This window comes from Phyllostomus hastatus, unplaced genomic scaffold, assembly GCF_019186645.2.
Source record: "Phyllostomus hastatus isolate PE091 unplaced genomic scaffold, TTU_PhHast_1.1 phas_scaffold_501, whole genome shotgun sequence".
Lineage (NCBI taxonomy): Eukaryota > Metazoa > Chordata > Mammalia > Chiroptera > Phyllostomidae > Phyllostomus > Phyllostomus hastatus.
This window is the reverse complement of record NW_025334033.1, coordinates 48,627,989-48,641,846: the sequence shown is the minus strand read 5'-3', so window position 1 is coordinate 48,641,846 and position 13,858 is coordinate 48,627,989. Positions and strand designations below refer to the sequence as shown.

General features: G+C 46.5%; 1 protein-coding gene across 12 annotated transcripts in view; it reads right to left on the bottom strand.

Annotated features, from left to right (window-relative positions):
* Positions 1 to 13,858, bottom strand: part of SIPA1L1 (signal induced proliferation associated 1 like 1) — a 330,102-nt gene that overhangs the window by 54,787 nt on the left and 261,457 nt on the right. For all 12 annotated transcript variants that reach the window (XM_045822209.1, XM_045822208.1, XM_045822219.1 and 9 more), the window contains 3 exons: positions 11,094 to 11,664; positions 10,206 to 10,480; positions 4,676 to 4,945 (listed from right to left, as the gene is read on the bottom strand). In XM_045822209.1, coding sequence (XP_045678165.1) covers positions 4,676 to 4,945; positions 10,206 to 10,480; positions 11,094 to 11,664 — 1,116 coding nt within the window. The remainder of the gene's footprint in view (positions 1 to 4,675; positions 4,946 to 10,205; positions 10,481 to 11,093; positions 11,665 to 13,858) is intronic.

Here is a 13,858-nt window from a genome sequence, read left to right as displayed (position 1 = left end):
AAGTAAAAAAAAGAGGTCAGGGCAAAATATATACTATTGAGGAACTGCCCACACACACAGACGATGGCTGAGACTACTGAAACAAACTATTCCAAGATATTGCACCATGTAGGGCTAAAAGAAACATGAGGAAGTGTAGAGGACACAAGATTTGGAGTGTGATGAGACAGATTTGAAGGAAATGACCAAAAAAAAATAAGTAAAGTTTTGGAAGACAAGCAACAGGAATCTGAAGGAGGGTGGCAGTAGCTTTACAAATCGGGAGTCAGAGGGATGCAGCCTGAGCCGCCCCCTGGAAGCTCCCAAGCCCCATGAACTAACAATCTGTAAGTCAAGTCAAACCACTAGGAGCCAGGTGGGCTGTATTTGGAAAACACAAGTCCTGAAACTTCTAACCACAGCTAATAATCTAAATAAAGGAAGAGTAAGGATTAAACAGGTACTTGCTTTGTCTCAAAGTAGAAAATGATGCAGTGAAAATTAGCCCAGAACTTGTATGAAATAAACTTAAGAGAACATTTTCTGAAAAATAAAAATTGGATGAGCACATTACTAGTATGCACTGAGAGGAGAACTCTGCTGGTTTCAACAGTGTCCGCCAGGCAAACTCCTCCCACCGAGTGCCTGCTGAGGAGGCTGGGGGTGGGGCTGCGAACACAGCCGTCCCTGCCTCTATTGTAATCCAAGAGGAAGCACTCTCCTTCCAGCTACTGAGAGCTAAACGAGCAGGGAAAGGAGACCAGTGTGGCAGGCAGGTGAAACTCAAAAGCACCAATAGTTCAATGAGATCCAACACCAAATATTTATATAACAGCTGGTAATACTGCATCTGAAAAAAAGGTGAACAGTAAACACACAATACCGTATACAGGTGATATGTTATAGAAATGTGCACCTGAAATCTGTATTAATTTTGTTAACCACTGTTGCCCCAATATATTTACTAAAAAGGAAGAGAAAAACAGAAAGGAACATTCTTTTATATGCTAAGATGCCTGTCGTTTATGTAAAGCCCCTGAAATAGCTAAACTTTCTGAGCACATGAAGACAGATAGAAGTTTTATTACTGATCCTGCCTTATGTATAAATGCAGCGAAGTTCAATGTGTGGCAGCCAGCCATTTTTATTTCAATTCTACCCTTACACTCAGATAAATCTGGGCAAAACAATAATTGCATCATAGTGCCTGTTTTTGTTGAATAAATACTAATTCTGTTAACAAATACCAGCCCCACAAGTACTATAAAATTCCGTATTCAAGAGGCCACCTGAAGAGCGTAAAGCTCATATATTTAAACCACACAGAATTAGACTTTATTCTACTTAGATGGCAAATAGGTATTCTGTTCTCATTGCATCAGTTTCTCTTAATGTACAGAGAGAACACAATTCAGCCAAATAATTCGTTAGAACCTCCAAATATCAACACGTTTTAGTATGTCATAAAAATCCTGACCTTGGTATTAAAAGAAGAAAAAAACCCGTTTCACATCTATTGTTTTAAAAAATTGTTCCTGATGACCTTTAACTCTAGAATGTTGCATCCAATTCAAGCAAACCTGTGGTTCTACAAGCAGTAAACTAAGGTCTCCACCTACAAGGAGCCATGCAGGGCCCAGCCGTGTGAAGGCCCAGGTCTAGTCGTGGTGCACGCGCAGGGTGGACTGGCTAATCCATGCGGTGAGCCCACACCGCTGCTTGCTCTACCGTCAGACACAACTTGCCTGGCCTGGGAGAGGAAAGGCAGGGTGATGGAACTATGTACAGGCAGTATGCTGGTCCCCATGTTAGGCTCACACTGTTAGTGTAAGGCCAGACCCAGTTTACAGCAGACCTTGTCATTTGTTCTTTGTGGTTCACCTGAGAGGCCCACACCACACTGCAGAGGCTGCCCAGGCACAAACGTAAATGGCGCCCAGGGCAGGGCTGGTGCAAAGCGGGGGAATCAAATGGATGTGTGTGCAGCCAGGGTCCTCGCTTCTGTGTCTCAGCGAGGTGTCTGGTTCTCAGGAAGACTGTAAAAGGAACGCTTAAAATTTCATCTAAATTTGGTATATTTTATGGAAGAAATTATATTCTCGGGTAAACTTTACGAATCTGTGGATTCACAAAGGACTCAGGAATTATTCCTGGTCACAAGTCCATTCCACACCTGAATACTCCTGAAATAATAAGAGTTCTCAACTATAACCTTCTATACATGACTTGAGTTAAAATTTAGAAAATAAAATGGTATTCTCTGGCTGGGTTGCTCAGTTGGTTGCAGTGTCGTCCCTGTACACAAGAGGTTGTAGGTTCAATCCTGGGTCAGGGAACATACAGGAGGCAACCAACTGATGTTTCTCTCTCACAGACATCTCTCTTCCTGCCCACTGCCTTTCCTTTCTCTCCCTAAAAAAAGAAGAAATCAAAAAACATACCCTCAGAATTATAAAAAATAAATAAAAATTAATACTATATTACTAAAAATACAGAATGGTGGGATAGGAAATCGAACTCTTAAATTTTCACAAAAGAATATCTGTCTAAGTTCTCATATACTTCAAAATGAAGACAAGCCAAAAAACCTGAAGATCTTGAAAATGTAGGGCTGGGACTTTCCAAGCCACCCACACCCTCCATCATACCATCTGAAATCCAAGTCCAGTGTTCTGAAGAATGCCCACAACTAAGAGGCCTGAGAGGGAACTGAGGTTAAATTTCCAACCAAAACACTGACGGCCTCACTTCTGCCCCTGTGTCTATGTACGGCTTAGAGAGTCACAGGCTTTGACAGGGAGCACTCCCTGAGATTCCTGTTCCTCTGGGTGGAGTTAAGATGAAGGGCAGACACAAGTACATGCAGAAATAACCTCCAGAACTCGAAGAGTTCCATCTGAAAAACATGGAACTGATGCCTTGTCTAGCTAATTAGCTAGAAAACATATTTTCACTTTTGGAGGTCAGTATGGTCAGCAACAATCTGGTTGCTGTTGCAGAAATTAAACTCAATGTGAGATTGCAATATATTCTGCTATTGTGTTATATGGAAGATTGTGTAAAGAAAATAACCCAAAACTAATTTCACTTGTAAAAGCCCGGTGATTGTTCTGGAGAGAAAACAGCATTGAAAGGAAAAGAAGCTTCTTCTCTTAACAATGGTTTCCTGGGTTCACCTTTCAAAATGCAGGCCAAATTACGAATTCCAGTTAGCACACACCTCAGAGAGAGCCATCTTGTGAAAGTGTAGAACAAAGAATTTATTCAGAGATCTCTTGGATGTTTTTCCTTTCTGAAAATAATGAAAATGAGGAGTCCAGATGGAAACGTAGCTACTTTGGGAGAGGAATTGTTTGAGATAAACAGCTAGGCTCTGTAAACAAGTCTCCAGGATTAAATGAAGAATTTTGGAAAGACAACTCATGTTTTTTCTTTGTCTGTTTTTTACTGAATTATTTATACATGGTTTTCTAGTATTTCTGAAATAACTAAGTGATGATGTTTTTATGCAATAGCTTAAAATTTAGACTAAGATAAAAGACAACATAGTGTGATTTTTAAAACCACCAGCTTTCTGCTCATAATTTGAACCAATGACTGTTTAAGCATCACTAGGACCTACCTTCCTTGCCCCCCTGTTCTTGTGGCACCTGCTCCCTGCTGCTCAGATGAGCCAGGGTCACATTTTGGCTCCACAGGGACTTTCCTTCTACCCCACCCAGCTCCTGGAACAAAGACTTCTTCCAGCTGAAGCTTCTGATCCCTCCCTAGCGCAGGAGCCACAAGTACTTTTGGAGATGAGATCAAGACATGCAGAGGTGATGGGGAAAGGACCATGGATGGACAGAGAAGCTGGCTTTTTCTAGCACATGACTAGCAGGGCACTAAAGTAAACTGCCCCCTTCAGTACGGAGGTAAGCAGGGGTAAAACTGCACAGATTTTTTATAGTGCCATGTAAAATGCTACAGCCAATTTTTATTTACACTTTAAAAGTACTTAATCCAGTTTGATTTTTGGCCTATTCTATTTCCAAGTGCTTTGTTTTGCATCAGTTCCAGACAAACGTGCCAGGGCTTCCCTGTTATCGCTTGTGAGGGAGGCGTTAGTGCTTGGTGCCCACCTTCCGGGGCCCCTCAATCAATCCCTCTTTCTCGTGCTCCCTTCACTCAGGACTGAGTGCTCCGCCATATCCACTGTTGTTTCCCCTTCTTTCAGAGCACTGGCAAATATGTTCATGCTATACTGGTTCTTTTCATTTCTCACAATTTTTTTTATTAACAAAGTGACAGGTACTCAGCCAAAAACCTGCATTCTCTTGCTATTCCACCACTTATCCCCCCAAAATGAAGACAGTCAAAGATGATAACATGGTCAATGTCACCTCAAAGCGTGTGCCGAGTTCTAATCCAGACGGCTACTGAGTGTGTAAGAAGGACTTCTGTTGATCCCACGTGGGAACGCAAGAGCAGAGCAAATACCGTAACGCGGAGCTGAATGCTACGTGCGAAGAGACTCTCATTTCTCCCTATGGCTTTGGGATGCTACTGTGCTCTGAAAGCTGCTTGTGCAGGCATCTCAGCCTTAACTCTCAATTTCTAGTAAAACGTGGGAAGACCTTAAAGCTCGTGCTGATGAATCTGCTGCTATTTAAACCAGGGGCAGCGATTTGGAGCGAACCTCAGAAGGCGCACTCACCGCCTCTCCAGAGGGCGCCCATCGCTGGAGATGCTGCGAGGAATGTTGGCGGCTCTCTCTGGAGGGGGCATCTTCCCGTCTCCTTTCCCAGCGTTCAGCCTCGAGGTCATGGGACTCTGCACCTGGGACGGCACTGGAGCAGCATGAGGCCCCTTGTTGGCATTCCTTTGCCATTTGTTGTTATTTCGGAAGGGAAACTTGAATTCGTATGAAACCCCTTCGTTCATTTTGTACTCCATCACTGGCATGCGGTAGGTTTCAGAGCAACTCCTGTTAGGGGAAGGGCAGAGAGAAGAGAAATTAATGTTGTTTTTCCTTGTTGGTGCAACCACACTGCTTCTCATTAACAGTTAAAATGGATCAAACACTTCATCCTCTGTTTCAAACCATGTTTTAATCACCGGGCCCTATAATTAGTTTCCTTTCAAAAACGAGAACCCCGGGAAGTCTTACACTTCCTTTGCTCAATCTCAACTGTTAAGTCTGAGATATGGAGTCCTTGAAAACAAAGAGACCCAGGGTCACCGTGGTAGGGCAGGGGGTGGGGGGTGGGGGGTGGGGGGGGGTGTTGGGAACAGAGTCAGTGCAGAGGCCTGAGGAGGGAGGCTCCCAGGGCAGCCTGACAGGCAGGGAGCAGACTGCCTAGGACGAGCCTCGGGGAAACCGGCACCCAGCGCCACACCCCCTCCCCATGGACTGTGGACTGGGGATGCATAGGGGTGTTCGCTTCTGCATTTGTTGGGATTCTGACAGTCAGAAAATAAAGTGGGGAGAAATCTTGAAATCCAAACCGAGAGCCAAATTTAGCTCAGAGGGGAAAAAATGTCAATTACAGAAATTCTGCAATTATCAAATTACCAGGAAACAAAGCGTAATTTGAAATCAGGCTTTCTTCCCTGCGCCGGCACCGCCCCCACCCAAGTTATGAACCCCCAGCCCGTAGCCGGGCTGTCCTCAGGCGGTGAGAGGAATGGCTGGCAGAAACGTCTTCTGTCACTTTAGCCCCTTTGGGTGTGGCCACCCCAACCCCAAACCTTAGGAAACATGAAGTCCACTGTCCATTCCCTTTACCCAAAAGGACCAAAGAAAGATCAAGAAACCATTAACTTGACTGACACACTACCAAAATAACCTATTCTCACTAAAGCATTAACTCAAACTGTGTTTTGAATTTCATCACTAAGTGGGGGAAAAAAAAAAAAAAAAAAGCCTTTCTTCCTCAGAGGAATTTCCCAGACTGAGAAGAGGCGGGGAGATCTGGAAAGGGAAGGCCGGTGGCTGGGACACAGCCCTCAGGTGGGCGGCACCGCGGGGGCCGCAGAGGGCGAGTCCGAGCCACGCGGGGAACTTCAGAATGTTTAGCACCACCAAGCCAGGAAGTGCAAGAGCCAGGATTTGAACTCACAGAACCAAGGGGCTAAAGTAGAACCAATCTACTTTTGGTTAGTCTTAGTTCAGTCTCTAATGAAAGTATACTTCTACTCCAAGTCTCCACATTTCTTCACCTCCGAGTGTCTTACCACGTTTCACTCAGGGCGGAGCCTGTGAGAAGACGGAAAACCCAGCGATCTGTACAGAGCTGCGGCCAACGGGAACTACAAATCCAGGGCTAATGCGACACAGGGCGACGTGCTGAAACCGGGAGTTAACCGAAACACCACTTCATCTCCTCTTTCTTTCAGTTTTTAAAAAATTACTTGTTTCCTTTAATTTCTTATTACCTATTACCCTCACCTTTTTCCTTAAGACACTGAGAAATACAGACAGAAAAACACTTGAACAGCATATTGAATAAAAACACCGTACTGGACTCTTGCCTCAGAAAAACTAGGTGTTTGAGGACAGCGAGGTCCCTGATGAGCCCCGCGACTCGGCTCAGGCAAAGCACTTACCCTCACCTGAAAAACGAGGGGTTTGAACCAGATGTCCTCTAACAGCTGCCCTTCCAGCTTTTGCATTTTGAAATACTTGGTTTTTCAAAATGAAGAAAAACCCTTGTGACCCGTTTTGTTTACAAGGTAATCTGGTCCCTTTACTTAACGTGTCTGCTTTCCGCTCTCCCGCCCGAGGGGCCCGTGACTGCTCTCTTCACCGACCGACCGTGGGCCACTGGCTCCCTCTGCATGGAGGTCGCCGCTCCCTCCCGTGCGACGCCAGCTCCCTCCCGTGCGACGCCACCGGGGCAGCAACACAGCAGTTTAATCTGCTCTCTGGGTGCTTCTCCTCTTGCCAAGAGAACGCCTGCTGAAGACGCTGAGGTTGCCGACACCAACAGATCACCCCTGGTCATGGCCTCCAGGGCCTGTGGTGGATGCAGGAGAGTGAGGGGCCCCTCCGGCAGTCTGCCGTCTCACTCCAGTGGCAAGCCTCCTAGGCAAGTCCGCAGGTGAGCAGCAAACCTGTGTCTGCAGCAGCTGGTGGGTGGCTCCTTGGGCAGCTACGGAACCTTTCGCAACCCCATTCTCAGCACTGTTTTTCCTGTTAATAAGGTTGCCATGAAGCTTTCTTTAAAAAGCCCACTACACAGGAGGGACTCAGAAATTTTGCTAGACTTTCCCTGTCCCTTCTGCTTAAAAAACTTTACTTCCAAATATTCATAGAGGGGTCTTTTTTTTAATTTCCTGAGAACAGAGAAAAGAGCCCTATTTTACATTTGTTATTGAAGCCCCACTTTCTTGTTGTTAAACTGGATTTTTTCATTAAAACACTGCTGCCTTTTCAAAACTAATGACCCTCCCACACAAAAACATACATGAGTGTCCGTAATTATGTATGATCACCAGATCGCCTCTTCGGGTAACTGGTGACCCTGTGGAGAGGGTGGGGTGGGGGGGGTGCAGTGTGCCCCCAGGGGGCCTGTTCTGCCTCACGCAGCACAGCAGTTAACAACTGAAGAGCGTGACTAGTCAAAGAAGAGAACAATTAATTAGTTGTTAGGAAAACAAAAGTGGGAGTGTGAAGTGTGGAGGAGACAGGGTAAAAAGAAGAGAATTATCTTATTTTGCTAAAAATTAATAGCAAGGTGCTAATGCTTCAACTGTTCCTTTGAAGTCAGTCTGAAGGAGGGATGGGGAGAGCAGGGCTCTCAGCCCTCGAAGGCACCTGTGGCATCATGTCACACCTGCTCAGAAGGCCGGCAGGGGCATTTCTGGCGGAAACTGCAGTGAAAGGAGCAGAGTGCATCTCCGAGGCCCAAGACACTGTGCACTGCACTGATCCTTCGTCCCCGCCTCCCCGTCCTGCATCCTAACACCCTCGGTCCTGTCGCATTCAGCTCCACGGGCTAGAGAGGATGGCAGCTAGTGAGTCAGAGCAGTGTTGGGAGGAGACGACAAATACATTTCATTCATTTCGGGGTTGATGGGAGGGAGCAGCCTGGCCAGATTTGCAGGGGCAAACGACAAGCCTGTATCCCAACTCTGCATCCAGTGGTGTCAAGTTAGTAGCTTGGAACTGGCCGCAATGGGAGTCTTTACACGGCAGTAATCCGCAAACGTTCCAAATCAAGGTTCTTCTAGCCAACAGAAAGCCAGTTCACCAAGTCCCTGCTTATGCTGGCATAGGAGGAAAGGATTTGCACCCCAAGCATACAAAGTAGCAGTTAAGAGCTTGACTGAGTATATTAACAGTATTACTTAACAGGGCTGTTAGAAGGACTGAAGGCACTAATCCATGTAAAAGTGCTTTTCCAGGACCTGGCTCATTAGACACTCAGCAATGTTAGTTGTTTTTACCAACACACCACAAGGAGACATACTAGTCTAGTATCTTATGGTAGATAAACCCCTCCTATCACAGATCTCTCTACCCAGGGCCAGGCCCCTGGGCCCATCTTCCCAGGAACGACCACCCACAGTGTTGCCCACTCCCTCTGTTTCCTTACATACACCTATTTCCCCCTCACCCTCCCACCCCCCAATCCAAACTGGGGACTCGAAACAAGGGGAAGGATCTCTGAACACACAAGACGGTGGCACGGGGTCTCCGGGCTTCATTTTGGGTAGATCAGTCCTTAAACTAGTAGCTAGAACTCTACTGTGTGCGATTAAGGTTGAGAAGTCACGAGGCCTGGTGTTCCTCTCCAGTTTATAATTTCCTGTTCAGAGGCCAGAGAGGCGGCAACCTGTAGGAGGAGCTCAAGGGACAGACGGCAGACGAGCGCAGAGCAGCGGGAGGGTGTGTAAGAACCGCACCACCTTTCTCATGCACCTCAGCAGCCATTCTTGAATCCCGTTCAGCGGAACGCTGACCCCCAATGAGGATGAGCTTGAAGGAACCAGAGGAGACCTGGTTAACGCAAAGGCAGGGAATGTGTGTAAGGCAATCTCAGAATATTTCCTTCCACCTCTCAAAAAAGCTCAGATAAAAAGCTCGTGGCATATATTCTGGTTTCCAGAGAAATCCAGTCATCCAAAATGGAGCACTTCTTCCAGCTGTTAGATGAAGGGGTGTCACCACACTCTGATGGAGGCACATGAGTCTCCAGGCCACCGAGGAGATCAGCAGTAGTAGGGGATGCCACCATGGTCTGGTATGTAATGCTTGGTTTGAAGAACTGAAGTACATTTAGATTGTCATTGCTGCTTATTTTTTAAACGACACCAATGACCCATTGTAACTTCCGGACATTCCACCATCCGATGTCCATGAAGCTCTGAAAGCTCAGGTGCAGACTGGTCATGTTTTGGGGAAAAAACAGGATAAGGAGTATTGTCTTGGCTTTAGAAGGCCTAGCATGTCACTGACAAACATTAAGGTAAACTCTTAGAAAATAATGGGTTCAAAGTAAGTTAACAGTTTGGGGGTAGGCTAGCAAAAATAGCATTTGTGTGCCCAAAGGAAAATAGAAACAGTTGATTAAATTTGTTCCATCAAGAAACCCCCCCCAGAGGCAGAGAAATTAGATTTTCAACAGCACTGCTGGCTGGGCAGCAGCTGGGAGGGGCAGGGAGCTGGTGGGCTTCCCTGTGGGAAAAGGCCGGAACCAACAGCCAAAGGACAAAGAGCAGGATCAGCTCATTTGAGTCCAGTTACTGTCACACGGATGCAGTTATAAAAAAGCCTGCTCAGTCACACTTAGTCTCATTCAGCCCCCCAGGCTGAGATAGCCAGGGTCAGAGCAGCACCTGGAATGTTGGACAGCAGCACGGCACAAATGGGAGGTTTCCAAGAACGGGTGTGTCACAGAACACAAAAGGAAAGAGTCTGACAGTGTGTGTGGTGCTAAACATCTTTTATGCTAAGTGTGCAATGCTTCTCAGCTACTGGTGCAAGATGTTTAAGATGGCTATTACCAGACCCTTCTATCTGCAACAGCAACTTTATAAATTGAGAGCTATAAATCCTGGGAATGATCCAAGTTAGTCATTCTTTCCAGCTGCTGTTGCCACATGCCAAAAGGAAGCTGTGTCCTGAGTCAGACTTTCCATGGAGAGAATGTCCAGCATCGCACCTCACTCCCCTCCCCAGCAGGAGCGCTTCACGGCACACAGGCCCGGCCCTGGGCTCCCAGCCGCCAACTCAGACCTACCTCCGTGGGGTGCAGTCGTCATGCGGGGGGATGATGACAACCTTCACTGTGACGGACGTTCTCAGGAGATCGATCATCTGCTCATGGCTCAGGGTGGCCACTGCCACCTTGCAGATCTCCACCAGCCTGCTGCCCTGCCGCAGCCCCGCCTGCCAGGCGTAGCCGTAGGGCTCCACGTCCGCCACGATGCCCTCGTAGTTGACGTGGAAGCCAAGCTGTCCTAGCCCGTTCCTGCGCAGAGTCATCTCCACCGATTCACAACCCTTTGACACAAACTAGATGAGGAAACAGAAGATAGCATCGTTTAATGAAAGAGGACATTAAGTGGTAGACATGGCACTAAAACAGTGCAAGCAGGGTCATTTCTGAATACCGTGCTGCCAGCTGAACAGCCATCTGGTTACTTCCCCTTCACTAGTCTCCATTCATTAGGCCAAAGGCAACACACTTGTTGCATCCAAAGAACTCAATAGCTTCACTGAAGTTACAAGGAAACCTCACATAGAAACCTATAAGGGGCTGGCAGACAAGAGAAACCATATTCTGCTACTCATTTTGCCCTTAAAAATTCCAAGCAGCAGATGCCCAATCAAACGCTTCTTTGCAACAACTAAAGCAGACTGGCTGGGCCACCTCATCAGTCACCAGGGCAGTGGGATCAGGTCACATGCAAATGGGTTTCCAACACACACACACACACACACACACACACACGAAGTGTGGCCTCCCAGCTTATTCTAAGATAAGTCTGGTGTTGCTTCACATCATCAAGGGGAGTTCTCCGAGGACCTAATAAAGAGTACAAGCTCCAGTAGTTTGGCTCTGGTCTGTACTGACAGCTTTGTAAAAGGGGAACTGCAGGTGGGTGAGCAGGAGGAAAAGACTCACCTGCAGCCTTTTGACAATTTCCTTGATATCCTCATTAATGAAACTCTCCACTGAAACACATTCCCCTCGCTCGTAGAAGATTTTGAGGTTGGTGTCAGTGGAGGTCCACCCTATCACATCTCTGCAGGAGCAGTTGAAAACCACACTCTTTGTCTCCTGTTCAATGAGGACGATGAACTCATTGGAGATCCCTAGAAGGCAGTCTATTTCCATCGCCGTGTTGTAGTCTTTGGCTCGGACGGCCCACACAATGGCCCCCATGCTGCTGAGCTCGGCTCCTGGATATGGCTTAGACTTTTCCTTCTTCTTGGAGGCCAGAGAGATGAAGGGGAACTTGCCAGAGGGGTCAATAGGGGTGTTGGTGACATTCTTTTCTGCCAGATCTTTCAGGTATTCCTGGCGCGTCCGCGTGGCCATAGCCCGGAACTTTTCCGATTTATGAGCAGCGTTTTCTGCATTTATCACTTTGGCCAGGAGGAAGTCCCTGAACACATTTGACTTAGGGAAAGTGACCCCTTTGGGGATGGGAGGTCCAAAGGACGGCACATCTCTGGACCTGGTGACAGCCACACTAAGAGAAAAAAAAACAAAGATCCATGAGAAAGGGATGGGTCAACAATTCTCAGTCTCAAAGCCTGAGAACAAAACACACTTTCTCCAAGACTAAGATGTCCCTCAAAAGGAAAAGAACTGTCACTGTCCCACAAGGAAGAGTGCACACTTCCACTTAGCATGTGCACACTTTTTCATTCAACCACATTTAGAATTTATAGAACAATTTTTTTTCTAGGCCAAAAAACGTAAAGTTAAAATGTTATTTTCATTAATACAACTATAACTCCATGAAAAAAGTTACCAAGAGTCTTCATAAAAGACAACATTTTAAATACCTACTGATTATTTCCAGGGGGTGTTACTATAATCACATGACCTTTCAGAACAAACATAGATTCTAAAAGGACATTAACATGGTCTCTATTTTAGATATGATGTCCAAAAGTGGACAGCTTATCGTGAAAATATCAAAGGATGCATGACATAAGAGACATGGATTAAAATTCTTTCTAAGTAAACATTTCTTGTTGGCCTATGTGTCAGGCATTATGCAACAAACCAAAAGCACAATTTAAAAATGAAAACTGACATTTGAGTAAGATATTAAAATGACTTTGATCTTTTTAGTAACAGCAACAGTCCTTTAAAACCTTATTTTTAAATGGAGCTATTTTTTGGCCCACATTCACTTTCGGTGTTTGACAATTTGTTGGTGAGGAGAGTATTTCCCTTTTCCCATTCCTTTACGCAAGACTGACGTCAGAAAACACATTCCAGTCACTTCTGTATATTGCTAAAACTGGGCCTAAGAAAAGGATCATATAAACATCGGTAATAATCCATTATTTTTAATCTCAGAAGGGAAAAAAAGGTCCTAAAACAACAACAACAGAAGTCCAACGACAACAAAGAGGCCGTGTGCCCTCTGCCCCGTTCCTGGAGTGCGTGCAGGACTGAGGCACAGTCTGAGAGGGCTGGCAGCGATGATCGGAGAGGGTCAGACATCCCCCTCCTCAAACCACTGAATTACTGAAAAGCGACTCAACTATACAATTGTACTAAATATGAGAAAAGCAATACAAAACCTGTTTCTTCTGAGCTCCCAGAATGGAAAGAACACACACAGCTGGACCTTTCAAATTAAACTAAATGTTACAGGGTGCAGCCAAGAGGGGGGACCCCAAATGGGCATTTGAAATGGGGTCCAGAACTGAAGGTGTCCAGGAGATTTTAAGATGTCTTCACCCCTTCCCCCACAGGTGTGAATTGGGGGAAGGGGCACACAGAGCAAGAACATGCAGGGCTGTTTTGTACAGCAACAGCTTTGCAGCTAATCCATGGCATGGTCATTTAACATACCTATAGCCTTCAGCTGGTCACTTAGATATGCTAAATAGCTATGGCCATGCTCTGGGCCAGGGGGATGGAAAGGGACTCTCCCACCCAAGATGTGACTGGGGGGCAGGTCCTTCGAGTTACAGCGCCTGTGTGGGAGCTCAGAGAAGATTGGCTCCATGACATGGGGCCACACCTGCCCAGACCCACGATGGCAGCCAGAAAAGCTGGAAAGGATGGGAGATTGAGGGCAAGTATGGCCAAGTGTGGGAGGAGTCAGAAATGGGGCTGCAGAGGAAGATTGGCGTGGGGATTTAAACCCAGATGCGGCAGCCATTGGAGTGAGAACCACGTAGTTTTGGCTGAGTGGGGACTCCCGTGGCCCTGGGGGAGAGAGGACCACGCAGCTGGAGCGGTGGAGAGAGGACCACGTGCCTTTGCCAGAGTGGGGACCCCCACAGCTTTAGAAGGGGAAATCACTACATGGCTTTAGCAGAGATCCCAGCGACACAGTTGATGGTGCTGGGAACCCAGGGAGGCCTCCCAGCCAAGACGGATTACTGGGAAGAATTGGGGGCTGTCTGAGCCATGGACTTCTATTTACTTTCCTGAGATACGGTACCCCAGACTGGGCAAAGGGGGAAGGAAGTACTGTGTATGTATGTGGGTGTTTTAAGGGATTTTGGGATTTTGATGAAGACATTACGTCACTATTTTAAGTTTGTATAGCATTAAATAAACATTTCCTTTCCTTTTCACGAATCTCTGGCATTGAGAGACATCTTTCCTCTGGTGGTGGACATACCGAACCTAGGGGGGTTCCTTTCAGTAACAGTATATCATCCCAGGCCCCCCCGCCTTGTTGTTCTGTAACA